The sequence below is a fragment of the Natrix helvetica genome (assembly GCF_964273705.1).
Source record: "Natrix helvetica genome assembly, chromosome: 2".
Lineage (NCBI taxonomy): Eukaryota > Metazoa > Chordata > Lepidosauria > Squamata > Natricidae > Natrix > Natrix helvetica.
In genome coordinates this window covers 243,634,144-243,661,005 of record NC_138552.1, presented here as the reverse complement: position 1 = coordinate 243,661,005, position 26,862 = coordinate 243,634,144, and the positions used below count along the sequence as shown (strand labels likewise).

Here is a 26,862-nt window from a genome sequence, read left to right as displayed (position 1 = left end):
TAGAGGGGGGAAAACTATTGTAGTCTTGTGCACTATATCATTTGCATTATTTCCTACAAGTACCTATTCTGAAGGTGATCTCTCGTACCCCTTAAAAAGATGATAATAACATTAAGCTAAACTAAAACTATGAGTAAAGAAAGATAGCTTCTCATCAATTAAAAAGAAGGGGTGAATGTAACCAAATGCTGAGTAGTAGCTACCAGCCTCTACCACCTGATCTGATAAATGTTACCCATGCAGACATGAAAGTGGGACATCTCATTACTAATTACCTATGGAGGCAAAGGTCTTCACATTTGGAGAAAATGAGCACAGCATGCTGATGAGAGAGAGAATCAATTGCAATTTTGCATGTATAGGAAGAATCAGTGCATGGTTAAACTATCAGAAGTTGTTTCAAAAATAGAAAGTGCTATGCTTGGATAGAACAACATTGCTCTTTACTTTTTTATACAGAGCAACTGAAGAAAATGGCTCTTTGTGACTATGGAAGCAACAGTGATATGTGTTATCTTGAGGACTTTATAATTTTACAACAACAACAACAAAAATCATCCAGAAGAGAAGAAAGGGAAAAGAAAATGAGAAGAAAAGTCTATGTTTGCTTCACTAATGTGCATTTAGGGTTACTGCAGAGCACGGCAATTTAGAATGGAATATATCTAAATAGTCATATTTTTAAAATAAGTAATTTAATCAAGACAGTGGCGACCTTTGAGGTGTCACTAATGACAACCTCCAACCAAAATGGCAAATGGTGTGGGATGCGGCAGTTCAGTGACATCAGGGGAATTAAAACATTTGCTGCCCAATCATACCCAGGCCTAATGAGCTGTGAGGCCCACAGAATTCAATGGGGCTTAATCCTAGTGAGCGTGCATAAATTACAACCTTATTGTTTTTAGTTGGCTACTTCAGGCAGGATATGCATAAAAATGTAATATTGTTACGTTTTATATATATTATATATAAAAGCTGGGGAGGGGAATAAAAAGCAAAACTTTGAAACCCATGCTGGTGCAGAGCACATGCATTTAATCTGTGTAAACACGCAATGAAATGAGGAACACGTCTTTGATCCCAAGGTACCTGTATTACACTCCCACACAACTCATTTTGCCCAGAGAGAGCAGTAAAAACATAAACGCTACCCCAGCAGTTCTTTTCCAAGTGCATCTGTTAATTCACTCCATTTATAAAATACATATTGACAAAGACAACTGTACTGGGACCAGGGAGATTTGATTTGGTGTGAGAAAGTCAATTCAATGTGATTTTGTTAAAGGGCTCCTGCAGGCAAATAAAAAGAGTTTAAGTAATAAAGTACATAAAGAGATGTTTTATGAAGCAATGCTTTCCAGTGGCAGCCACTCATTGTGCTGCTTTAAAAGGGATAGAGTTCAGAAAAAAAACATAAGATAATGTTTCCTGTGTTCCTCTGAGCTGAAGCACTGAATGTTTCACATAAGTTCAATGACAGAAGACCAGCTCCAGTTTAGGTTTAGTTTGTCAGGAGAGAAGAGAAACATTTTTCTTCTACTATCATGAATTTATTGAAAATGTTATTTTTATATACATACTGTATACCAACTAAAATTTAGCCTTTTAGGATAAGTGGTATTATGCAAAGCTCAAAACAAGAACAAGCAAAAGTAATTAAAGACGAGAGAGAGAGAGGGAGGGAGGGAGGGAAGAAGAGAAGAAGGGAAGGAAGGAAGGAAGGAAGGAAGGAAGGAAGGAAGGAAACTCCATAACTCTCTATCCCTGTAAAGCATTTTTCCATATTCAGCATTATTCAGGTATTTTATTCTTTACACTTTCCACTACTTTCTTTTTGAATTCCACTAAATTCATCATTTTCTAACTTTCACAGCCTTTCCCTTTCACCCTTCCTTCGCGTATTTATTTTTCTGTTAGATCCTTAGAAAGGTGATTGTATATATTATTTCTTGAAATGAATTGGAACTCAGTCCTTTTTCATACCAACTTTCGTCTTTCCCATCTGCTTGATTGTTGTGATTTCTTCTGCTTACTCAATCAGATTCATTCTCTCTATATGACCAAAAAATTGATCATAAATTGAGGGCATTTGCCTGCAAGTTAGTTTTGATATTAAAGAGCCCAGAGTAGTATAAAACACTTAATGGAGAAAGATTACATTAGCTAGTTTAAAATTAATAAACAAAAGACAAAGATGCTGATTAAAAAATATGACAATACAAAGTCCAAGAGATTTTGATAAAGAAAACTGGTTCCAACAAAGAGAAGAGAGTTAAATATCTAGAGGTCACACTGACCAATAGGAAATGCATGTTGTTTCAGAATAATGTTAAAATATGGAATGACATTAAAAAAAAGTCTTAGCAATGTGGGACAAATTACAATTGTGACTATTGGGTAGAATTTCACTTACCAAAATGAATGTCCTACCCAGGATGTTATTTTTATTTCAAAATTTATTGTCAAATGATTTATCTTTTAAACAAAGGCAGACATGTTTTTCCAAATTTGTATTTCGAGGTTAAACCCCCCTCCCCAGAAGAAACAAATATAAGATGCTGCAAAATGCTAAAGAGAGTTGTACCTGACTTAAAATTGTATTTTGAGACATGTTGCGTGACTTTGTTTTCTATTTTTCCACCGCAATATTGCTGATTGAAGCCATTATGCAGTGACTCACCACAACGAATCTGGTTTCTTGACAAAGGAATGCGCCAGCAGCAAGAGCTTTCAATTACAACAGACACCCAGTTTAGCTTTTCATTTAGATAGCACTCATTTAAAGATAACATAGACTTTTATTGATAAAATTATCTACTTGTCTATTATTTGGTCTTGGACATAGCAAGTAGGATAGTGTTGTTTCCGGAGTTATTCATAAAATATCAGGAATCTGGTATAAAATCTTTTCATACCAATAATTTTATTCAAAACCATAGATTTTTGTGATTTCCAATTCACTTCTTCAAAAGCATGTGATGTTGGATTTAAATAGGATGAAGCATGGGGGTGGGGGAGAAGGGAGGGAAAAACAGAAGGCAATATGGTTATATAGAGTAGTTGTATTTTATCAATCGAGAAATATAATGTATTATAAATCCATTGTACTTGTTGACACATTCCAAGAGGAATTTTTGAAAGAATGTAAGATCAGCAATGTCTTACTAAATTGTGCTGGTAAACACAAACACAAACACAAACACACACACACACACACCTCCCCAAAAGTGGTTACTTTGAGATCTGTAATGAAGTGTCCTGAGAGGTAGAAATGTTCTGGCATTATTTTATCCTTGTTTTGAATCCTAATGTCCAACTTATGTCCATTAACCTTTTTCTAAACCTGTTTGGCCTATTTGTTCTATGTAGAATCCAGTGAGGCATGGATGGTAGATAGTGGCATATATCAGTTTTGAGGAAGATTGTGTGAAGGTGCATCTAAACCTTTATATGAACCTGTTGGTATTGGTGAAAATGTGGGGGGAATGCAGGCAATCTAGGTAGCTCACAAAAACTGTATTCTTTTCAATAAAATGTGTTAAACAAAAAGGTCCACCCAGACTCTTCCTCCTTTTTGGTTATCGTAGACTAACAAAGCTGTCCTCCTACAATGTCATTTAATATCAAAGTACATGGAAGTTAATGATGTAGTATAAAAATTGCAGTTTAAAAACTTCACAAGCTTAGTAGGATATATAAGAGACAGAGATTGGATGGCACAACTTAGGTCAAAAGTATTTGGATATATTGCATTGAATTAGATGTGCTGCAGACATAAGACTGTACTATGACACTTCTTGTATTAACTTCTCTATTCTTCTATGTATAAATCTCTCTGGAAAACAATAATAATTTTTCAAAAAAGATTACTGTTGTAGACAGTTTCAAGGTTATACATCTCTTAGTCTACATATGTCCTGGTTGTCTTTCAGTTATTGCCACTTAAAATATTTTCTTTACTACCTGTGTTTAAATCTCTCCTACACTTAATAATCAGCCTGGAGATTCAATTGCAGAACTTCTAAAAAAGCTGTCTTCTTTGATGAGCATATGCAATTTCACGTGGAAAAAGTCATATTCCATGTTCTGACACCACGCTCATGGAAGAACATTGTTTGCATTCTCCACAATGCAGCAGGGAGAGAAATTATGATGCTTGAATGCTAATACTATTAATTTTATCACATTCATTCCAACCCATCTCTGCTTGAGGATTCATAACTATATTTTCTGCTTTCCATATACTGATAACATTACTATGCTTTGCCTGACTTGCAAAATGCAAATGCATGTCTTATATCATTTCAAACTGGCCAAATAACATGCATGCAAAGAGTGGCATGCATAAATCTTTATAAAATAAAATGAATAATAAAAATGATAAGAACAATCAGAAGGAGTGAAAGAGATATAATCTGTTGAGATACTTAACCACATTTCCGCATTTTACTCAATCTAATTTTGAAGGCCTTCAAGTTATACCACTTGGAAATAATACAGATTCCTTTGTATTGTTTTATAAAAGGACCATTAGACATAAGACATAAGGAATTAGTAACCTTCTCATTAACCTCTCAAAATGGAATCCATTCCAAGCCAAGCTCTCAATACAACCAAGAGTCTTCCTAGTTAATTGTTATCCTTATCAAAAAATGACCCACATTAACATTTTCCTTGGGGTAATCAGAGTCTCTTTCTCTTTGTGTGTGTTTGTATATATACATGCAGAAAATGACCAATATTGTTTTTGTTAGCCATACATGGAAAATGAAGGAGAAGAATATAAACAAAAGAATTTCTTTCCAGGAAACAAAAGTAACAAAACCACAAAATAACCATTGCCTGGTATTGACAACTGCTTGCTCTATTTGTTGTTGCTGCTGTTAAAAGCAATATGTTTTGTGTCACTGTACTTTACTTGCCTTTGTAAACAGTACTAAGTGTGTTAACAGAAATCACTGCTAAGGTTTTGAGGTCAGAGAAATAATCACCTTCTTTTAGAACACTGATATTAATGAGACTGACCAAAGCCTCTCCTCTAGTTCCTTGGGATATCATTTTTTTGGATGACATCACAGGAGGCATTCTAATATTGTGATATATGAATGACTTCTGAAGGCATTGAATTTAGGATGTGCTGTATGGCTTGGCAGAAATTCAAAGTCCTTCTGAGCACACACAATGTGTGCCAAACCATGGGTAATGCAGTCAATTTAGCTCCTGACCTCACAATTGCCTACAAAGAGATGTATGCATTAAATATCAAGGAAAAAGCCACCAGACCTATTCCATATAAACATGTAGCCTGTAATCAACGTGGAAAAAAAATTAAATTAAAAGATGCTCAAAGCAAGCTTAAAGTTACATTGAGAAATATCCCAGCATCTTAGGCAACATGGTATCGGTAAGGGCCAATAGACTGTGGACAGCTTCCTTGGCTCCATATGTCCCTGATTTTAATTAAAAAAATAATTAACCTTTTAAAGGGCACTGTGATTTTGATGAATACCTTTGGATCCAAATAGGCTCTCAGAGGCATTTGAGGGAAATAAAAACAATAGCCAGTGTTTTCTTTGGAGCTACTGTATGTACATCTGCCTCTCAACACAGCCAAGACAAACTGTTATGACAACAAGTATCCTGAGGAGCAAGAATCAAGGGTGGAGTGATTTCCCTTCAGTTTGCCTTCTGGCAAAAAGGTGTCCTGCAACTGGCAATGAGTATCCTGGCAGCCCTTTTATGACAAGGCAAACCATTCCCCCATGAAGCTATTTTTATTTGAACGCTCAGAATGCACTCTTTAAAAAATCAATTGGCCCCCAAAGATTTCTGACTTGTCACCTGAACAGTCACAATGCATTTTTAATCAGAAGTAACACAATAGCAGAATAACAGAGTTGGAAGGGACCTTGGAGGTCTTCTAGTCTAACCCCCTGCTCAAGCAGGAGGCCCTATAACATTTCAGACAAATGGTTGTACCATCTCATCTTAAAGACTTCCAGTGTTGGAGCATTCACAACTTCTGGAGGCAAGTTGTTCCACTGATTAATTGTTCTGTCAGACAATTTATCCTTAATTCTAGGCTGTTTCTATCCTTGATTAGTTTCTATCCATTGCTTCTTGTTCGGCCTTCAGGTGCTTTGGAGAATGGGTTGACCCTCTCTCTTCTTTGTGGCGGCCCCTTAAATATTGGCACACTGCTATCATGTCACCCCTAGTCCTTCTTTTCATTAAACTAGATATACCCAATTCTTGCAATGATTCTTCATTTGTTTTCTGAAGGAATGTAATATATTTGTAAGAATCAAAATAGGCGGCAGTACCTAGCCAAGCTGATTGACCTGAAAAAATATGCAGGTATGGATAAAAACAACCTGCACCTGAACATCAGCAAGACCAAGGAGATAGTGTTGGACTTCTGGAGAAAGAGAGAGGAATCTGCCCCACTTTACATCAAGGGGGGCTGTGTAGAGAGAGTCTTTAAATTCCTGGGAGTCCATCTTAGCGAAGACTTCACCTAGAAAAACAACACGATCCAGGTGGCCCAGAAAGCCCCACAGAGTCTCCATTTTCTTAAGGTCTTGCGTAAAAACAGGGTGGAACAACAACTGATGACCTCATTTTACCGGCCCACAATAGAAAGCATCCTCACTTATTGCATTATGGCATGGTATGCTGGCTTGAATATGGATAGAAAACATTGCAGAAGGTGGTGAGCACAGCACAAAACATCATGAGCTGCCCCCTGATACCACTAGATGACATCTCTAGGGCTCGTTGACTTAGAAGCATGAGGAAAATCCTCAGGGACGAACTCATACCCTGGTCAACACTTCTTTACCCTCCTACCATCAGGAAGGAGATATAGAAGCATAGTCAGCCGCACAAACAGGCTGAAGAACAGCTTTTATCCGTGGGCTGTCAGACTCCTGAATGCAAAATAACACCACAACTAAGTAGAAGATGGACTTGCAGGGCCGGCGCAAGGTGTAACATGTTCACACTGGTGTAATGGGACTGGGTGTTTGTTAATATGAATTGTTGGGTTAGGGATATTTTCTTTCTTTCTTTTTGTCTTCACTGTGAGTGTTGGGGAGTTGCACTGAGGGAGCTCAACCAATCTCACTGTACATATGTTGTGCACTGTCAATAAATATTATTATTATTGCATCAACAGAAGTGTATCATAGCGGCCAGTTGTTTCGCCGGATTTGGCATTAATTACTAGTCGGGCCCCACCCAGGGGCCTAGGACGTCATAACGTATTTTCGTAATATGTGTGCAGATCCAAGCAGTGCGGCCTTTTGCATTTGACTGATGGTGATTTTGTCAATTTTTAACTGTTTTAAATGTAATTCCAGTGCTTTTGGAATAGCACCCAGTGTGCCGATTACCACTGGAATTACCACTGCTGGTTTGTGCCATAATCGTTGAATTTCAATTTTTAGGTCCTGGTATTTCGCGATTTTTTCATGTTCCTTCTTGTCGACCCTGCTATCACCTGGTATTGCGATGTCTATGATTGTAACCTTATTTTTCTCAACCAGTGTGATGTCTGGTGTGTTATGCGCCAATATTTTGTCTGTTTGTATACAAAAATCCTATAGGATCTTGACCATCTGATTTTCGGTGACTTTTTCAGGCTTATGTTCCCACCAGCTTGTTGCTGTTTTAATATTATAATTTTTGCACAAATTCCAGTGCGTCATTTGTGCTACTGAATTGTGATGATGATGATGATGATGATGATGATGATGATGATGATGATGATGATTTAGACTAGTCTAGGAAAATATTTTGGAAGAAGTCAAGGGCAATCACCTTCATTCGATTGCTAAAAAAAACCCCCAACATAAGCATGCCTGTGTGATTAGTAGCTTCCTTATATATTTTTATAGTTTTAGGACTGGATAAATTGGATCAGCTCATTTTCTTTAGCATGAGATAAATGTGTGTTCTTTGTTCCTCAACTAGTCTCATTCCACTAGCAGGTCATGTCTACCATCTAGAATGAAGTCACCTATTGATTATGTAGCAAAGTACTTGACTCAGTATGGATTCTAACTTCAGTCAATCCACGACCAGCTCTTGTACCTTGGGTCTTCTCACATATTCATTGATGGTAAAATTATTTAGATAGCAAATGTAGATAAACAGTGGAATTTTTTGGTTAATTTATTTAACACTGTAATAGTGGAACAGAATTCTTTCATAGAGGCTTTCCATTTCTCATTCTGAAAGTGAATAGGAAGCCCATTAATTCATACTTAAAGTCAGACCTATATTTCTTATTAAAGGCTGCCACTGTATGGCTTAATATCTTTGAAATGCTTCTTACCTGTGAATATTCGTGTAGAAGAGTTACCACAATAGTGATACTCTGGTTCCACTGTATACCTCTGACCTCCACAACAAGCACTTGAGACATTCAGAAGAAATGAAAGATATTTGTCCTCACAGTATTGGAAACTTGGAGTATTGTACTGATTCCCATTGCAACATGTCTACATTAAAAAAACAGATATAGGTTAAAGCATAAAGTGTTCCCTGATAGAACAATATCAACAATACATATGTAAACCCACAAATCCATTAAAACTGAATTCTTATTCAGCACTGATGATGTTGTGTACTTTGGGTAATGAATGTCTGCAAGAAAACAGCCAAGTTCAGAGAGCAGCAAGGACCCCTGAATTCTTATTGTTTAGCAGAAATCTAACAAAGGAAACTGATCAAGTCATCAATAAAATGTACAGATAATTTACCTAGCTATAAAATCAAATTGAATTTATCAAAATTTACAATAAATCTTGGGTAGAGCACAATGAATAAACTTATGGCTAAGAAGCAGTGACGTGCAGTGAAGTTTATTGCTGGTGAGGCTGGTGATGTCATCAGGAAGGCGGGGAATTCTTAGCAAGGCGCCGGCCAGGACTCAGTTTCCAGGGTCCTTTCGCGAGCGAGCTGGCAGGGAAACGGTAGCCGACGGTCCGAAAAGTCTGTCCTTTCGCGAGCAACTTCCCGTAAACCTGCTGTTGCTCAGTGCGAGGAAGGGAGCAGCTCGCGTATATGCATTCACCCTGGAACCATGAGCTCCGGCGTCAGAACCTGACAGAAGGTGGGGAATGGGACCACGTGTGCAGGAGGGAGGCTGAGGCTAGAGGAGCCTCCTGCACCTTCCTCTGTCCTGCACACGTGGTCCCATTCCCCGCCTTCCTGAGTCAACATGAAGGGGACCGTGGCTCATGCAGTCACATTCCCTGAGGCTCCTCAGCGCCTTTTCCCTTTCCCCCTTTTTTTTCATGATGAGAGCGGTGAGGCTCTGCCTCCCCTACCTCCCCTGACCGCACGTCCCTGCTAAGAAGCATAATCTCACAATACATCAATGATAAGTTTAACTCTATGGACCTGTTGGCTATTTCAGGCAGATTGTTTTCTAAAATTCAGCAGAGAATGTGAATTTTCTTACGGTCACAAACAACAGCAACATGCAAGCCCAGGTTTTATAGAGTAGGAAAGAAAGAAAGAAAGAAAGAAAGAAAGAAAGAAAGAAAGAAAGAAAGAAAGAAAGAAAGAAAGAAAGAAAGAAAGAAAACTGGATGATTGGAACGCCAAGAAGGACCATCGTGCATTCTTATAACTCCTGAATATTTATTTATTTTATTTATTATTCGTATTTATAGACCGTCCCCTCTCCCGAAAGGGACTCGGGGCGGTGTACAGTCACTAAAATGCGTTATAAAATACATACATAAAACAGTTAAATAATTAAATACGTAGGTGGAGGAGGTTGCAAGACTGTATATAGAATAATAAATATAGTACATTAAAAACTCTAATAACCCAGGAGTTAAAATATTACCCAAAATTACCCATTAAAATATATCCACCGGGAGGTAAAAACTAAGAATGTGCCAGGCCAGCTAATCGAAACAGGTGAGTCTTTAATTTTTGACGGAAGGAATGGAAGTCAGTGGTAATTCTAATGTCGGGGGGGAGGTCATTCCAGAGGGTTGGGCCCATCACAGAGAAGGTCCTACCCCTAGGCGTCGCCCGCTGGCACTGCCTAGTGGACGGCACCGGTAGTAGTCCCTCCCTGTGAGAGCGGATTGGTCGTAGGGATGTGTGCGGGAGGATACGATCCCGCAGGTAACTGGGTCCTGCCAGGTGCATCAGGTGGAGGTAGAGACATGCAAGGCTATTTGGAAGATGTTGCAATCTGAAAGACAGTTTGATCAGATATATGTCTACATCACATAAACATTCAAATTTAGACCACTTGAGATTGCTCTGCCATTTCACTAGGAAATATATGATAATCTATTTAATGCATTGTTAAAAGAATTGGCTCTTGAGCAAGGGCAAAATCATTACATTATTCTTTCCCACTCTTTGTACATCAAAAAAGAGACAACTGAACAATCTATACCTTAAAAAAGTAAGGTCACCCCTTCCCACCCCCAGCGTATTCACTCTTAGTGCTTCCTATAGTAATGTAGCATATATACTGTAACTTTTATGTGGCATATATAACTTTTTGATCATGATTTTTAGGCAACTTGTCATGTGGCGTATATAATAAGCCAAAGTTATCTCAAATCTATAGTGTAAAATAAAACAACTTTAAAAGAAAGCATAACAATGACCAAAAAATGATTGTCATGAAGACTGGTGACCCGCCAAAAGATATTTACAAAAGATTGCTGTAAGAAGATGACTTCTCTACCATGCTTATTAATGAATTTCAATTAATTTTCTTCATCTTCTATATGTCTAAATGTTCTTAATTTTGTTAATTTCATAAAAAATATTATCACTACAGGTAGTTTTACAGGTAGTCCTCATTTAGGAACTGACTTGTTTAGTGACTGTTTGCAGTTATGACGGTGATATAAAGGAACTTTAGGACAAATCCTTGCAATTACAACCTCCACAGATGTGTAAAGCAAAGTAAAATCCTAAATTCAGCTGTATATCTTTTTTAAAGCTAGCATTCTATGGAATCAATTTTCCTGGGTCAAAAAATTGTTAAACTGCTAAAAACACTATGGCCATTGACATTTTGCTTTTGATTACACTACTGGGTATCTTTAAACCAAGATGCGGTCTATAAATGAAAGAAAGGCTACATCTCCAGATCCCTCTTCAGATGCAACTGTCAACTGGCTTTACTGAGATATATTTCTTCCTCAGCTTTGGAAGACCACATTGGTCACTATATACCAGATATAGCTTAGAATGGTGCAGCAGTTTGACATACTGTAAATCATCAGTTCATTAAGGTCTAGATAATGTGGCAAAAAGAGGAAGTACCTATGTTGCACTCCCAGTATGACTTCTGAATAATTCTCTGATATATTACAGAAGGAAGACCAAGAACTAGTTCTGTAACAGAAAAGAGAAATATAGCGTGATTCTCTCTTCAGTTTTATTATGTTTCCCTCCATCATGCCATGTACTGTATTTCTATTTTGATATCCACTTGATTATTTATTTAAGTCCTGTTCCAGAAGAATCCAGAGAACAAATTCTTAAGTACAGTCTTCTGTATCTCTACCTCACATAACAGGCATCAGCACATAAGTTTAATGAAAGTCTACAGTAGAATAAAATATTTATCTAAACACTGACAGATGAGAGTGCAACATTATTAGTGGAAAGCTACTACCTAGTTCATAGACAAGCTTGTTAGGGTATTGTTATTCCTTTAGGCACTAAGCTATTCATGTGATTAGTCCCACTGAGTTCTTCTGAGCATATCAGTAATACTGTGACATTCATTTTTCTTGCTGCAATTACTTTTAAACAAGTGAGAAGCTAGAAATCGGAGTGAACAGAAGATAAAGAAAATTACAGAAATTTACACTGGTTATGAAGCCAACTTTCTAAAGTGGTTAATCATTAAATGAGAACAATTCATATATTTTATTGCTTCCTCTATACATGGGTACCAAAATAATGTTTAATAAATAAATAAGTTAACAGGTGAAAATATTGATTTAAAAATAACAGATGGACTTAAAATATATCAGATTTGCTCATTTTGATAAATTATAATTTAGAACCATGCCTTAACATTTGGAAAATTCTCTTCTCGGTGCAAAGGCAATAATTTCCACATTCTTTCTTACATGGAGGTGTCTTCCAGGGAAATTGGATGAAAGAGGGAAATGATGAAAGCAGCATTGCATTGCCATAGTGCATCCTTTTGTATGTGTATGTCATCCCCAAAGATGGGTGGTTTTAGGAAATTATTTTACCAGGTTGATGAAAATCACTCATTCCTTAGGTTGGTCGGCAGAAATGATCCAGTGTATTTCCTGTTTTCCGCATACAGACAAAAGGAATCCTTCCATGCTCAGAAAAAATAACCTGGATCCAAACCACAGCTTTTGAATACTTTTGAATACAGACTGCATTTGCAGCTTTTCAATTAGCCTAAATCTGCTTTGCAACTTGAATAGGTTAAGTTGGACACAAAACATACTTCTCCAATGTAATTTGGGAATAGTTTTGCCAGACCTTCTTTGACACAGATAAATTGCAGAGGAGCAAATAAGCCTTTTAAACTGCAGAACTGATTTTTGTCTTAGCCACTGTTAGTAACAAAAAACAGCAGGAAAATATGGGTTTGCAGTTTAAAGGCCTTCAGAACCCCTGGCATCAGGGTTATTGCCATAACAAGCATACCAGCTGCAAAATTCAGATGACCACTAGATGGCAGCAAAGAGATATAAAAAACATTTTATTGTCATTTAGTGGTCACTTGGATTTTTTACAGCCCAGTTATGCCTAATGCAATCCTATATCATGTATATTTGTATGCCATGACTGCATATGCTTTCTGACTATAAAGAATGTAATCCATACAGTCAACTATTTATTCTATTGGCCAACTGATCAGCTGGCCAGTGTCGAATGCTTGGCTGGTTTCTTGTTGTTTTTCTATTTCCTGCCAACTCTCCTACTTACAACCACCAGTTTCTCATTTAGTATTAGAAGGAAGGGAAATTAAAACAGTTCTTTCATCAGTATTATTTTTAGATTTATGCATGTATTTTAATGATGATTATTTGTTTTGCATAGTTTGCATTTTTTATTGAAGGGTGCTTTGATCCTCTGGATGGAAATATGAGATTATTATTTCTATTATGAGAAACAAGAGAAATAGCAGCAGTGGAAGCAATAGTATTACTACTCAGTGATGAGAAATTAGTGTTCAGGAAAGGACCAAGGCTTCAATTTATACTGCTCTTTGAACAATTATCTTAAATGTCAAAAGTGCTTTACATTTTCAAATCCTTCGGAGCTATCTCTTTCCCAGTAAAACTTCTTATCATCAACTCAATGATTTTTCTGAGGCAAAATTCCATCCACATTATTTGCCTATTATGTACTTCTTAAACAGCTCACAATTTACTTATACTCAGCACACCCTTGAAACTACGTGATCCAGCCAGGCTCCCATTTGTATCTTTGAACTATTATGTAGCTCCCCAACATCCTTTGCAACAGGCTGTAAATTACAAAATAGCATTTTTGGCAGCATTTTAGGAGAGATCCTATTTGTATTGGTCTGAAGCCCAGAGGATATGCATTATCAGCCCATAAAACAAAATGTATTTAAGAACTATCAGGATTATGTCATATTCCCCCCCAAAAGCCAACTACTGAAATTGGTAATGATCATCATTATCTCATCCTCTTATATTTAAGTGTATACCAGCCAGCCAGGGTTCTTATTAGGCCTGTATTATCTCATCATCTTTTATTTAGGGATGGCAATTTAGGATGGTGTAATCAGACATATATATCTGCTTTCCTAAGCCATCCAATTAAAAATACTGCTATTCCCTAATTATTTTCTATGTTCTCATCAGCATCAGTATAGTTTGTATAATTTGATTTCAAAATAAGATGAATAAGAGAAAAAAGGTCTCCCTTAGATGAGTTTTCAAATGAAAACGTTTGCCATGATTCTGCAAAACATTTTGTAGCATCTGATTCCAATCAGACCAAGTTGTCTTATTAGTTAAAATAGTTGATAGTAGTTTATATGTAAGAGAATTAGAATCAAATTAATTATGTCCTACAATCTGCCTTTCAGGTCCTCTAAAGGTTTTTTTTTTTAATATTATGCCTTATTTTTAGGATACAGTCCTCCATGGGCTGGTCTAACTAGGAGCATGGAGTTTATAAAAGTGATATTTGTTCTCTATTGTGCTATTTTTGAACTTCATTTTAATATGAGAGGTGGCAGAGGATTCTACTAGGCAGAAGAGTTGAATACAACTCATTGTATCATCATCTCTCTAAATTTGAAGCTTCCTAAACTGTTTAAGTTTACTAATGTGGAAAAAAAGGAGAAGTTCCATTCTGATAGCTTCCTTTGAGATTTATACCTTGGTCACCTCATAATTAAATTAGCACGAAGAATTTCAGCAACATTCTCTTCATTTTGGGAAAATATCTTCTAGGAAAATCCGCTTTCATCGAACTGAATGAGAAACAGTAGGAAAAATATGGAGAAATGATATTGATTTATTTATGTAAGAACATGTATATGGTCACCCAACTCACTCTTGGTGGCTTACAAATATAAAAAACCCAATAAAATAAATAATAGGTTATAAATTAAAATAATTGAAGTCAATAGAAACAACAGATGTGTTGTGCAAAGATCAATGGCACAATGGAAGACAAAGTTTTTTGGTTAATGGTGATACACTGGAAGGGTTTAATATCAAGAGAGAAGTTTTCAAGGATACTTACTGTCACCACTACTGGTTGTCATTGTATTGATTCTTATGTTAACAATACTGAACTAGTTGGACCGCATAAAAAACAAAGAACAAAGACATACAAAACTAGAATTGAGAAGACAGCTACAGACAGCAAATGCCACCTCTGCAAAGAAACTGTGGATCACCTAGTTAGTTGCTGTAAGAAGATCACATAAGACTGACTAGGAACAGCGGCGTTACAAAGTAGCAACAATGGTGTATTGGAATATCTGCAAGAAATAGTATTTACAAGTAAAACTGCTGGGACTACAAAATAAACGAAGTAATAAAAAATGAAGAAATGAAATGAAATAACTCTAGAATGTTACAATTCAAAGAGATAAACATCTGACACATAACACCCCAGACTTAATAATAGTTGATAACAAAGACAAAAAAAAAATAAAAAAACCAAATGCAGCTCATGTTTTTTAAGTCATTAAAGTCTTGGCTTTTTGCCTGGGTGCTAAGATCCTGAGTATGTGCAGGGATACATTCGTTGATTATTTTAGCAATTATGATGCATGATTTACTCTTTGGTAGTAATATTTAATTTTTATATTATTATAATTGTTTTGTTTTTTAAAAATTTGTTCAAGGCGCAGGGTCACTGGTTAAATGGGCAGCCATATAAATTGAATACATAAAATGCAGCTTTTAAAAATTTACTGTTAGGTTTCATTTGCAAAGGAAAATAATGAACTATCCAAGGATCAATGAATATGATTTATTCTTGAAGTAGTAGTAGTAGTAGTAGTAGTAGTAGTAGTAGTAGTAAACAGTGATACCCATTGTCATCAGGGCACTTGTCACCATGTCTAAAAATTTTATAAAACACATCAAGAAATTGCAACTTCCTGCAATAACACCAGCGGAATTGCAAAAAAAACTGTGCTACTCAGAACATTGTACATCTTAAAAAGCTATTTGGTTGATACCTAGGACCCTGGCAGCAACCCATATCAACCATTAGCACCAGTCAATGATAGTTGTGATGCATTTTTGAATGTTCAGTTGTCTGAGTTTCATGTTTAATGAATAAAGTATATAATAATGATAATAGTGATGATAAAAAATGCAAAACAAAGAAAAACAAATTTAAATATGGCATGGATTGATTACAAGAAGGCATTTGACTCATTACCCCACAGCTGGATTAACACCTGTCTGGAAAACTTTGGAGTCAGCAAAAATATCTGTACATTTTTTAAAGCAAATATGCAAAAATGGAAAACAGTTCTAACAACAAATGGGGAGAACATTGGTGAAATCAACATCAGATGAGGAATCTTCCAAGGGGATTCACTTTCACCACTACTGTTCAACATTGCATTATTCCACTGACAATAATTCTATGAAACACAAAACTGGGATACCAAATCTCAAGCCAACATGGCAAGATAAACCATCTACTATGCATGGATGACTTAAAAATATATGCAAGAAGCCCCACTGAACTTAAATCAACACAGTTCAACTGTTCAGCAGTGACATCAAAATAAACTTTATCCATTCAGCGAGGAAAAATGGAAAAAACAGAAGGAATAGAACTGGGAAATGGAAATGTAGTGAAAGCATTAGCAAAGGATGATGGTTACAAGTACCTAGGCATATTGGAAGCGGATAACATCTTGAATGGAAAAGTCAAAGAGTCAACGCAAAAGGAATACATCAGGAGGGTCCACAAAATATTAAAATCAAGCTGAATGCTGGAAACATAATTAAAGCCATTAATACATGGGCAGTTCCAGTGATACACTACTCAGCTGGAATCATCAACTGGACTTTGGCTGAACTGGAATACTTGGACCGCAAAACAGCAAACTTTTGAATATGTACCACACTTTAAATCCACGATGTGACATTGACAGGTTGTACCTGCCAAGAAAAATAGAGGTCAGGGGGCTATTGCAAATCTATCAAACTGCAGAAGAAGAAAAAGTTTGAATGATTATGTGAACCAAAGCACAGAAAAATTGTTGCAGGCTGTGAAAACAGAGAACAGCATAAAAAGAACAGAAACAAAGGCAGAATATAAGGAAAAACAGCTGGATGACAAATTAAATAGATGGAAAACCAAAGCTTTGCATGGACAGCACTTGAAAAACATTGAAGGAAAATGTGATGACAACTTGACATGGGCATGGCTTAAGATGGGAACTATCAAGAAAGAAATGGAAGGTTTAATACTGGCTGCTCAAGAACAAGTACTACAAACTATTGCCAATATAGTGGAAAAAGTTATCAAAAATGAGAAGGTGAAGATCTTGTGGGACTTTCGAATACAAACGGATCGTCATTTGGAGCACAACACACCAGGTATCACAGTTGTAGAGGGCCAAAGTATACAAAGTATATCGCTGTCCCAGGAGATGCCGGAGTCGAAGAAAAATAACTAGAAAAAATAATGAAATATCGCGACCTGGCCATCGAAACTAAACGACTATGAATGAAGCATGTAACAGTGATACCCATTGTCATCGGGGCACTTGGCACCATATCCAAGAATTTTACAAGATACCTCAACAAATTGCAGCTTCCTGCAATAACACCAACGGAACTGCAAAAAACTGCGCTACTTGGAACATCTTATATTTTAAGAAGGTACTTGGTTGATACGTAGGATGCTGGCCCCAAACTGTATCAACCATTAGCTCCAGTCAATGGTATTTGTGATACATTTTTGAATGTTTAATTGGCTGAGTTTCATGTTTAATGAATAAAATAATAATAATAATAACAACAACAACAACAACAACAACAACAACAACACAATATGAAGGCCTTTGGCCCAAAACAGGAAATACATGGCTATTGTAACCATGATTAACATCCAGTTGATGCTAAATTAAAACCCAGTTAAGAATTGTGCATACAAAAGAATACTTTACATAAATCCTTCCAATGAAAAGTACTTGTAACCAGTCTACACCTTCTTACATAAGTATGTGAAGGCAATATAGAGTATACTGTATATTCAACATAGTGTTATTATAATACTAAAATCAAGAAAATAAGCAGAAACTTGTCTTATTTCAAGTTGATTAACTTGTCCATCATGGCCACTGAGTCTGGAAACCTCCTTCTTCCAGGTAATTGACTTTGGGGATTATATTTCCCTCAGTGCACGGTTGGTTGGTTGGCTTATGAAAAACAGGATGGTAGAATAAGGCCTTGATTTATTGGACTAATAGAGAGGAAGGGATATATATTAAAACTCAATTATCATTAAATGACAAACAGGATTTTCAAGCCTCAAAACATACTTGTATATAAAAAAATCTACCTTAGTGACTGCTTAAAATAGTTTTAGAGATTACAGAAGAAAGTAAATATATTGTACAACTTATTTGATACCTAAGTTGTACAATATATTTTACTTTATTCTGTAATCTTAAAGAGAAAAAAAATATACCATAAACAAATATTCCTTTTAAGGGGAAGTGGTAAACACTGCCTGGACTGATCCATCACTCCACAGACTTTGTGGTTAAGGTTATGTCAGCCAGCATAATTTATATTTTTGTTTGAATCACTGAGATAATTCACTTTCCTAATTGATGTTTTGTCTGACAACAAATCTTATGAATACACACTGTCACTACATGTGTGATGCTGCTGCTGACAAATAGGGACATTATTTTATTATATTAAATCTTACCTTCAGACTAAGAGTTTTCTATCTCATTTGTCAATAAAAAAATGTATAGGCTTCTACTGTTCTGACTGCAGTATTGATCCAACTCTGAACTTGCAACTAACAAACATTAATCTGCAAATGACCACAAATTTAAAATATTTCTGACAAATCATGATAGGCCTCATTCAGAATTGCTCATCATTAGCACATAAACAACCACCCTCTTATAGAAAAAACTAAATGGATTTGCTGTAAAGTAGCATCAAATCAGTCAATCAAGCAAGTACCCCAAAAGGAATTTAACCATCTCAATAAGTTAATATTTTCCATCTATATTGTGATAAATGATTTTTAAAAAGACAGAAATTCACTAGCGAATATTCCCTAGTTATCTCTTTTCATTTTTACAGTACCACAATAAAGGTAGCATAATATTTTTGGAAATGGATCTGTATAATGTGGTCAGGCACCATTGAGAAATTATTATGCTATGTTAAAAATAAAATCAATAGGGACTTGTTTCCATTCAGCAGTGCAGATGTGTAGGATATATGCGAGCTTCATGGTAGAACTCAGAATTCTGTAATATTGTTACAGAATCACTGCAAGGTTATTATTACTAAAACAATATAAACTCACGGCAACAGCCTTGATTCCCGTACTATAGAAATGTATAGAATGATGCATTTCCAGACATGGAAAGATTTCCAGATACAAGGAGGAGATGATAAACATTTTTTTGAAGAGATGGAAGCCTCCTTTCAAGCTCCAGCCAATGCAGAAGTAGAAACTGGCAGAAATGTACAATGCTCTCCACGGTCACACAACAGGAGGGGGAAGATAGCTGGTAGCTAAAGTGAGGGCAGATGGAAACCAGCACTCCACAGGGCAGATAGAAGCAAAAGCTGGAGGAAAACACTGGCTAAAATCTTGTTGATGTGAAAAGGAGGGAGGAAAACGGCTTACAATTTAAACCCTAGAACTGACATACATATAGTGCTTGGCTTGTGTGTTCTGTAATGGGCAGATCATCCATATTATACAATACTTTTATTGTCTCCAATAAAGCAACTCACTTCGTAGTGCTAGGACTGTGAAGCTTCTACTGTTATTGACCTCCTGAGCGATGGGATTGGGTTTCTGGAAAATAGAAATGTATAGCTATCCCTGGCTTATAACCTGAGGGACTGAGTATCATTATATGACAGTCAACACTGAAGTCTCAAAATGGCATCAGTCAGGTCAGCTTCAGGGTTGACAGGTGACATTTTACTATTGTCTTCATGTCTTAGAAACTGCAATGTTACTATGCCTTCTGTCCCTTACGTTCTTCTCTTTCAGTGACAATGTTTATGAATGTGCATTTCAAGTTAATTTAAAAATAAATTTATTTAACTTGAAATAATTGTTTTACTTCATTTCACGGGATCCTCTAAAGCTACAATTATTTTAAATAAAATAAACCAACCTTAGACCACCATTAAAGCACTATTAAATATTAAGTAAATAACAATGATTAAGAATGCAAAATGTATCACTAAATATATTTCCAACAGTTGTGCGGGACAGATCAGTATGTCCCCTTTGCTGCAAACAAGGCTGGAAGATGACTAACTAAACATATCAACTGTCCAAAGGTATAAATGTAAAGCAATTTTATAACATGATTCTGATTCGTAAGCATAATCCTGCATGCATTAATAGAACAAAATCAGACATCAAGGAATTGAACATTTGTTGAAGGAAGTCAATAACCTGTGTCATGTGCTTGATTATACACGACAGTTCCAGCATTGGTTTTAACTGCCTGCAGATCCTCTGCCTGGAAAAATATTTCAAATTCTGGATATTATGGGTAGAAAATATTGGTTTGAATCAGTATATTATTTACTTTTTGACTGGAGAAGCATTTTTAGTGCAGCTTTAGGAAATGTGTATGCAGAAGCTCATATAGAAGTGGGTGATCCTTTAGATAGGTAGTCCTTAACTTATTACCACAATTGAGCCCAACATTTTTGTTACTAAGTGAAACATTTGCTAAGGGAGTTTTGCCTCATTTTACAAATTTTCTTGCCATAGTTATTAAATGAATCACTTCAATTACTAAATTAAGTACCATAGTAATTAAGACAATCAGTCTTTCTCCTTGACTTTGCTTGTCAGAGGGTCACAAAAGGTGATCCCAGAACCCTGGGAAACTGCAACCATCATAAATATGACCCAGTCGCCAAGCATCTGAATTTTGATCACATGACCATGGAGATGCTGGAATTGTCATATGAAAAATGGTATAAGTCACTTTTTTTCAGCGATGTAACTTTGAATGGTCACTAAATGAGGTATTGTAAACTGAGGACTACCTGTAGTTTGATTGGGGTAGGGGTTAAACATGACATGATCACTGATGTAAAAACAAGGATAGAGAAAGCTCGAGGAGCATTCTTCAAAATGAAAAAGGTCTTCTGTAGTCACGACATAAACCTAAAATTGAAAATCAGGCTTGTCAGATGCTACATCTTTTCTATCCTGCTCTACAGAGTAGAGAGTTGGTCTCTGACAGAAAGTCACTTGAAGACACTAGAAGCATCTGAAATGTGGCTTTACAGGTGGCTGTTACATATAAGTTGGATTGATAAAAATCAGAAATGAGGAGGTGAAAGCCGCCTGGGAAAGCCATAAAAAGTCATAAAGTCAAAATCATAAAAAAGCGAAAGTTAGACTATTTTGGACATGTGATGTGACATCTGGAAAAATATGGCATACTTCACAATTCTCCAAGGAAAGGAAAGATTGAAGGCAAATGAAGGCCAGGCAGAAGAGTGACATCATGGCTTCAAAAACTAAGGGACTGGTTTGGACAAAACTCAACAGCACTTTTTTGTGCAGCTGTTGATAAAAATAGGATCGCCAACAATATTGCCAATGCCCGATGATGGATATGAAAGAAGAAGAAGAAGAGGAGGAGGAGGAGGAGCAGGAGGAGGAGGAGTGGGGGAGGAGGAGGAGGTTAAAGCCAGCATATTACATGGTGTTACCTTAAACTGGGGATTACAGCATCGTCTTCCATGTATGTTTTCATGAATGTTGCATTCCAAGAGCAGGCACGTTCCTTCCCTTTGATGTTTTGACAGTTGCTTTGCCTCAGGGCAGGGATGCTGAGCTTTACGCAATAGTTCATATCCTAAAACAATGCCATTTGGTTGTCCTGGTGATGTCCAGTTAATCTGAAGTGATCTGAAGCAGCAAAACAATTAATGCATAATTCAATTAATACCAACTGTAATTTACTTCAGCTCCTGCGCTAACACTCAAATCCTTACAGGTGTCCTTTGTAACTTTGCTGCAATGGGAGGGAGCTTTACCTGGGTCTGAAAGCAGCTCTTCTGCTGAAGGATCATTATAGAGCACTTAAATTATGATTCATTCTTTGGCAGAAAGGTAGTGTTGAAGACTCTTATATATAATTGACCCTGACATTTAATAGAAAACAAGTGCTAAATTTTAGTTTAAAATAGAATCACAGCCTCACTTTAATACCTCTCCTCAGTTGCTTTCAGATTCTACAAACAAGTATTTTTACATTAATAAATTCAGTATAATGTAACACATTATAGATATACTTGACAGAAACAAAACACTGCATTTCCTAAAAAAATATTGTTGGCCGTGCAAGACATGGCTGCACTGATAGATATTCCGTTGACTCATTTGTGAAATCGAGTGGCTTGTAGCAATCTTGTCCTTTCATTTTTTTTTCTTCAGTGAAGGCACTGATAACTTAAGACCATGCTTGCAGAAGCAGTAGCACAATTGTCTTGTGATTTCAGCTTCTTCAGAGAAAGTAGTGGAAAAACCTTCAACTGCACAAGTTACCTGATCATCTGCAGGTAAGATCATCTCAATGGTTTAATACAATAATAAAATAGCAGAGTTGGAAAGGACCTTGGAGGTCTTCTAGTCTAACTTCCTGCCTAGGCAGGAAACCCTATACCAGTGGTCAGCAAGCCGCGGCTCGCGAGCCACATGCGGCCCTTTACACACTTTAATGTGGCTCTTCTGTGTGCCGGGCGCCCGCTCCCCTCCCTCCTCTCAGGCACTTCAAAACAAGCGCCCCTTTCCCTTTTTTCTTTTCGACCCACAATGATTAGGGAGGATCCTGAAGTCGGGCGGGGACGAGAAGCGAGGAGGCAGAAAAAGAAACGGAGGCTAAGGAGCTTCCCCCCCTGCCTCCTCCCAGCAAAAATCTAACCGGGGAGCCGGGCGGGCAGTAGCAAATTAGCCGATCACGCCGTGTGATCAGCTAATTTGCTACTGCCCGCCGGCTCCCTGATAAGATTTTTGCGCGCGGGGGGGGGAGAAGCTCCTTGCCTCCGTCTCTTTTTCTCCCTCCTCGCTTCTTGGGGCTCCACCAATGGGGGAGCAAGGCCCGCCCAGCGCCAGGCTTTGGGCTAACACAGAGGTCTGCAAAGGTGGCTGTTTTAAGACTGGTGGACTTCAATTCTCAGAATTCTGGGAGTTGAAGTCCACCAGTCTTAAGAGCCAATTTTGCAGATCCCTGCCTGGGCTAATATGATTGATGCCCTTGGTGGACTTCAACTCTCAGAATTCTGGGAGTTGAAGTCCACCAGTCTTAAGAGCCAATTTTTCAGATCCCTGAGCTAATATGATTGATGCCCTTGGTGGACTTCAATTCTCAGAATTCTGGGAGTTGAAGTCCACAAGTCTTCAAGCTGTCAGGTTTGAAGACCCTGGGTTTTTTTCTAAAGGGTTAGGGGTGCAAGGGTCTTGCAACTTGACAGCTTTAAGACTTGCATGCTTCAATGCAAGGGTTCCTGAGCCAACATGACTGGAGGAGGAATTCTGGGAGTTGAAGTCCACAAGTCTTAAAGCTGTCAGGTTTGAAGACCCCTTGGGGTTTTTTTCCTAAAGGGTTAGAGATGCAAGGATCTTGTAACTTGACAGCTTTAAGACTTGCGTGCTTCAAATGCCAGAGTTTATTGAAACTAAAAACAGTGTACCATCCTATGTATTTTCGGTTTTAAAAATGTGGCTCTCAAAATAAATTTCAATCGTGGTTTTGGCGAGATTTGGCTCAGTTGAAAAAAAAGGTTGCCCACCACTGCCCTATACCATTTCAGACAAATGGCTATCCAACATCTTCTTAAAGACTTCCAGTGTTGGGGCATTCACAACTTCTGGAGGCAAGATCTTCCACTGATTAATTGTTCTAACTGTCAGGAAATTTCTCCTCAGTTCTAAGTTGCTTCTCTCCTTGATTAGTTTCCACCCATTGCTTCTTGTTCTACACTCGGGTGCCTTGGAGAATAGTTTGACTCCCTCTTCTTTGTGGCTACCCCTGAGATATTGGAACACTGCTATCATGTCTCCCCTAGTCCTTCTTTTCATTAAACTAGACATACCCAGTTCCTGCAACCATTCTTCATATGTTTTAGTCTCCAGTCCCCTAATCATCTTTGTTGCTCTTCTCTGCACTCTTTCTAGAGTCTCCACATCTTTTTTACATCGTGGCGACCAGAACTGAATGCAGTATTCCAAGTGTGGACTTACCAAGGCATTATAAAGTGGTATTAACACTTCACGTGATCTTGATTCTATCCCTCTGTTTATGCAGCCTAGAACTGTGTTGCCTTTTTTTGGCAGCTGCTGCACACTGCTGGCTCATATTTAAATGGTTGTCCACTAGGACTCCTAGATCCCTCTCACAGTTACTACTATTGAGCAAGGTACCACCTATACTGTATCTGTGCATTTCGTTTTTCTTGCCTAAATGTAGAACCTTGCTTTTCAGCAATGTTTCAGCCATCTCACATTTTCCCACTACAGGAAAGGCATTAAACACTAATGCTGGCATTTGGGGTACATACAACTACATTCCTGATTAACATGACCATCCTACATAGTCCATCTGTTGGGCAACGAAATCAGAACTATAGTAGCAGAAATGTGTAAGGTATTGACAATAAGGAGTATAAATCTAGACCAAGGAAAAATCATGAGACATAGTAGGTGATGAATAGGCTTGTAGTCACATTCAACCCGGTTAAATTTAGGTGTATTTAAGAATTAATAGATAACAGCCAAAACCTTTCCAAAGATGCAAAAGGTCTGGGCTACTTTGCTTTGAGTTTTAGAAACAATTTAAATATTCAGCACAGTCTATTTATCTTGGTGATACCTATTTTTTTATTGTCAAAGAAATTTATCATGGAATTTAAAAAGTGAAAATTGGATCAAAATTCTAGGATCTGGAATTAGATTTGGAAAGGCCCAGGAATTTAAAATAAGTAGTACAAACTACAGCAGTTGAAAATTATTTTATATATTGTTATTGATATACTTATGCATTCTTTTTCTTTTAAAAAACCAACACTTTCTTCTACCTATTTGTAATTTCTCAAGCAATACTTTCTTCTTACTCTTTGTATTTCCTCCCCTTTCTTTACCAAATTTCTCTCAGTTTGGGAGAGAATAACTCAGTTGGGGAAGGGTCACAAAAGGAGCTGTTCACAACCCAAATTTATGGGAGACATTGACTCTGATTCGTTATGAGTGTAATTTAAATGTTCTGAAATATAAGTGCTGTATTTCAAGATTCATTGTAAAGATCTGAATATTCAATCCAGTTCTGTGTCTTCAAAACATGCATTAAATATATTCCTCAAAAGATGCCTGAGTAGAAATGTAAATAATTAAATAGTTCCTTTCTTATAATATCATACTGCAGATATTTCATGGGAGAACTGCATATAATGTTAATGATACAGAATGCAGTTAACCTCTGAATTTACTCTAAAAACAAGTAAAGCCATGAATTGAACTAAACTACCACACAAGGGAAAGGAGGCTTAAATCTTTTTATCTGCAGATGCTTTGTTCAAGAAAACTGTTTCTCACTCTTCTCCTTCATTTTCTTAAATCCTTTTTGTTGCCAGTAGCAGAAAAAAAAGGATGATTTTAGAAGTGAAGAAGCTGAAGTAAAAAGGTTAAAATTCCCTCCCCTTGTACATACCTTGAATGCCCTCTGGATAAAAATACTGAATGGAAATGGAAACAAGAACAACAACAATAGGATCTCATGCAATTACTCAAGGTCAGACTTCTACCTAATTTGCTTCAGATGTTTGGCACTACAACTGGCAGAATTCCCACCCAGAATAGGAATGGAGCTTTAGGATAAGTATTAAAAACAAGAGAATCCTACAACCTTATGGCTAGAAGATTAATAAATGAAGCTACAATCTGTCCAAAATAAGTTGATTAAAGGCAGCCTTCAACATTACAATGTGAACATTGATGAGCTAAAGATGACTTTCTTTAAGTTCCAGTTGCCTGTTTAAGATTTAAGTAAATCCTTATATCTTTTCTGCTGTGGGGGAAACATAACATCACCGACTTTTGGATGGATCGTTTTAGAAAGTAATATAATCCAAGAACATAGTACCTGTCAGAATTCTTTGTGACACTGTAAATTAGCATTCATTTAAAGTTAGATACTTATGTTCAGAAACAGCAGCTGATATAATAAAAATGGCATCTTACAGAATAAAAATAACACAGTGAACTATTTCACTAGCTTGAGGTATAAACAGAGGAACACCTAGCAATAACAATCTGTAATGGAAGAATTGATGTCAACTGTGAAGGGATAACTTCACAGGTTACTTGTAGAGTCACTATTATTATTCTGAAGTCTTCATCTGACTTACTGAATTAATGCCACAGTCTGTAGAAGTCTATTTTATATTCACTGCATATTCAACTCAAAGGAAAAAATACCTCTTACATATCAATGATTTACTGACAAACATATAAAAAGAAAGAACAAAAGATTGAAAGAGAAGAAACAAAGGAACAAAGAAAGGGATACTAAATGTTTAAAATGAATCTACAGTTTGAAATATCATCTCAATGTGTATTATTTTGCAACTAAATAAGCCAGTGGTAAATGACAAGTATTTTGTATCAAGTTCTTTGACATTTTGCACAGCATACTGATTTTGTTAAAATGTTTTTGCACAAGACGGAATTAAGATGAAATCAAACTCTCCTCAAAGCAGTCATACTTGAATTTAGACATCTGTTCAGCAACATGTGACTGTACATCTCTAAACTAATGTTTATGTTAACATCTCACTCTAAGTTATGGTTTGACAAACCATAATTAACTATGATTCTCTCTCTCTCTCTCCCTCCCTCCCTCCCTCCCCCGCCCTCATTGAAGTCAGTCTTGATTCCTAGTGATTGCATGGAGATGTCTATGCTGTTTTCTTGGCAATGTTTCTGAAGTAAATTAGTCACTGTTTCTTTCTATGGTTGAAATAAAGGAATTAGCTCAGAGTTACCCAATTGGTTTCATGCTTAAAACTGGATTAGAATTTATGGTTTCCCATAAATGAATTTGAACACATTTAAATG

The 26,862-nt window shown here is 36.8% G+C and overlaps 1 protein-coding gene across 1 annotated transcript in view; it reads right to left on the bottom strand.

Moving 5' to 3' along the window:
- Window positions 1-26,862, bottom strand: part of USH2A (usherin) — a 507,951-nt gene that overhangs the window by 116,130 nt on the left and 364,959 nt on the right. Inside the window, exons 48-52 of the mRNA XM_081943929.1 lie at window positions 21,462-21,660; window positions 8,342-8,507; window positions 6,249-6,344; window positions 5,369-5,453; window positions 2,588-2,730 (exon numbers count right to left, since the gene is read on the bottom strand). Of these exons, the coding sequence (XP_081800055.1) occupies window positions 2,588-2,730; window positions 5,369-5,453; window positions 6,249-6,344; window positions 8,342-8,507; window positions 21,462-21,660 (689 nt within the window). The remainder of the gene's footprint in view (window positions 1-2,587; window positions 2,731-5,368; window positions 5,454-6,248; window positions 6,345-8,341; window positions 8,508-21,461; window positions 21,661-26,862) is intronic.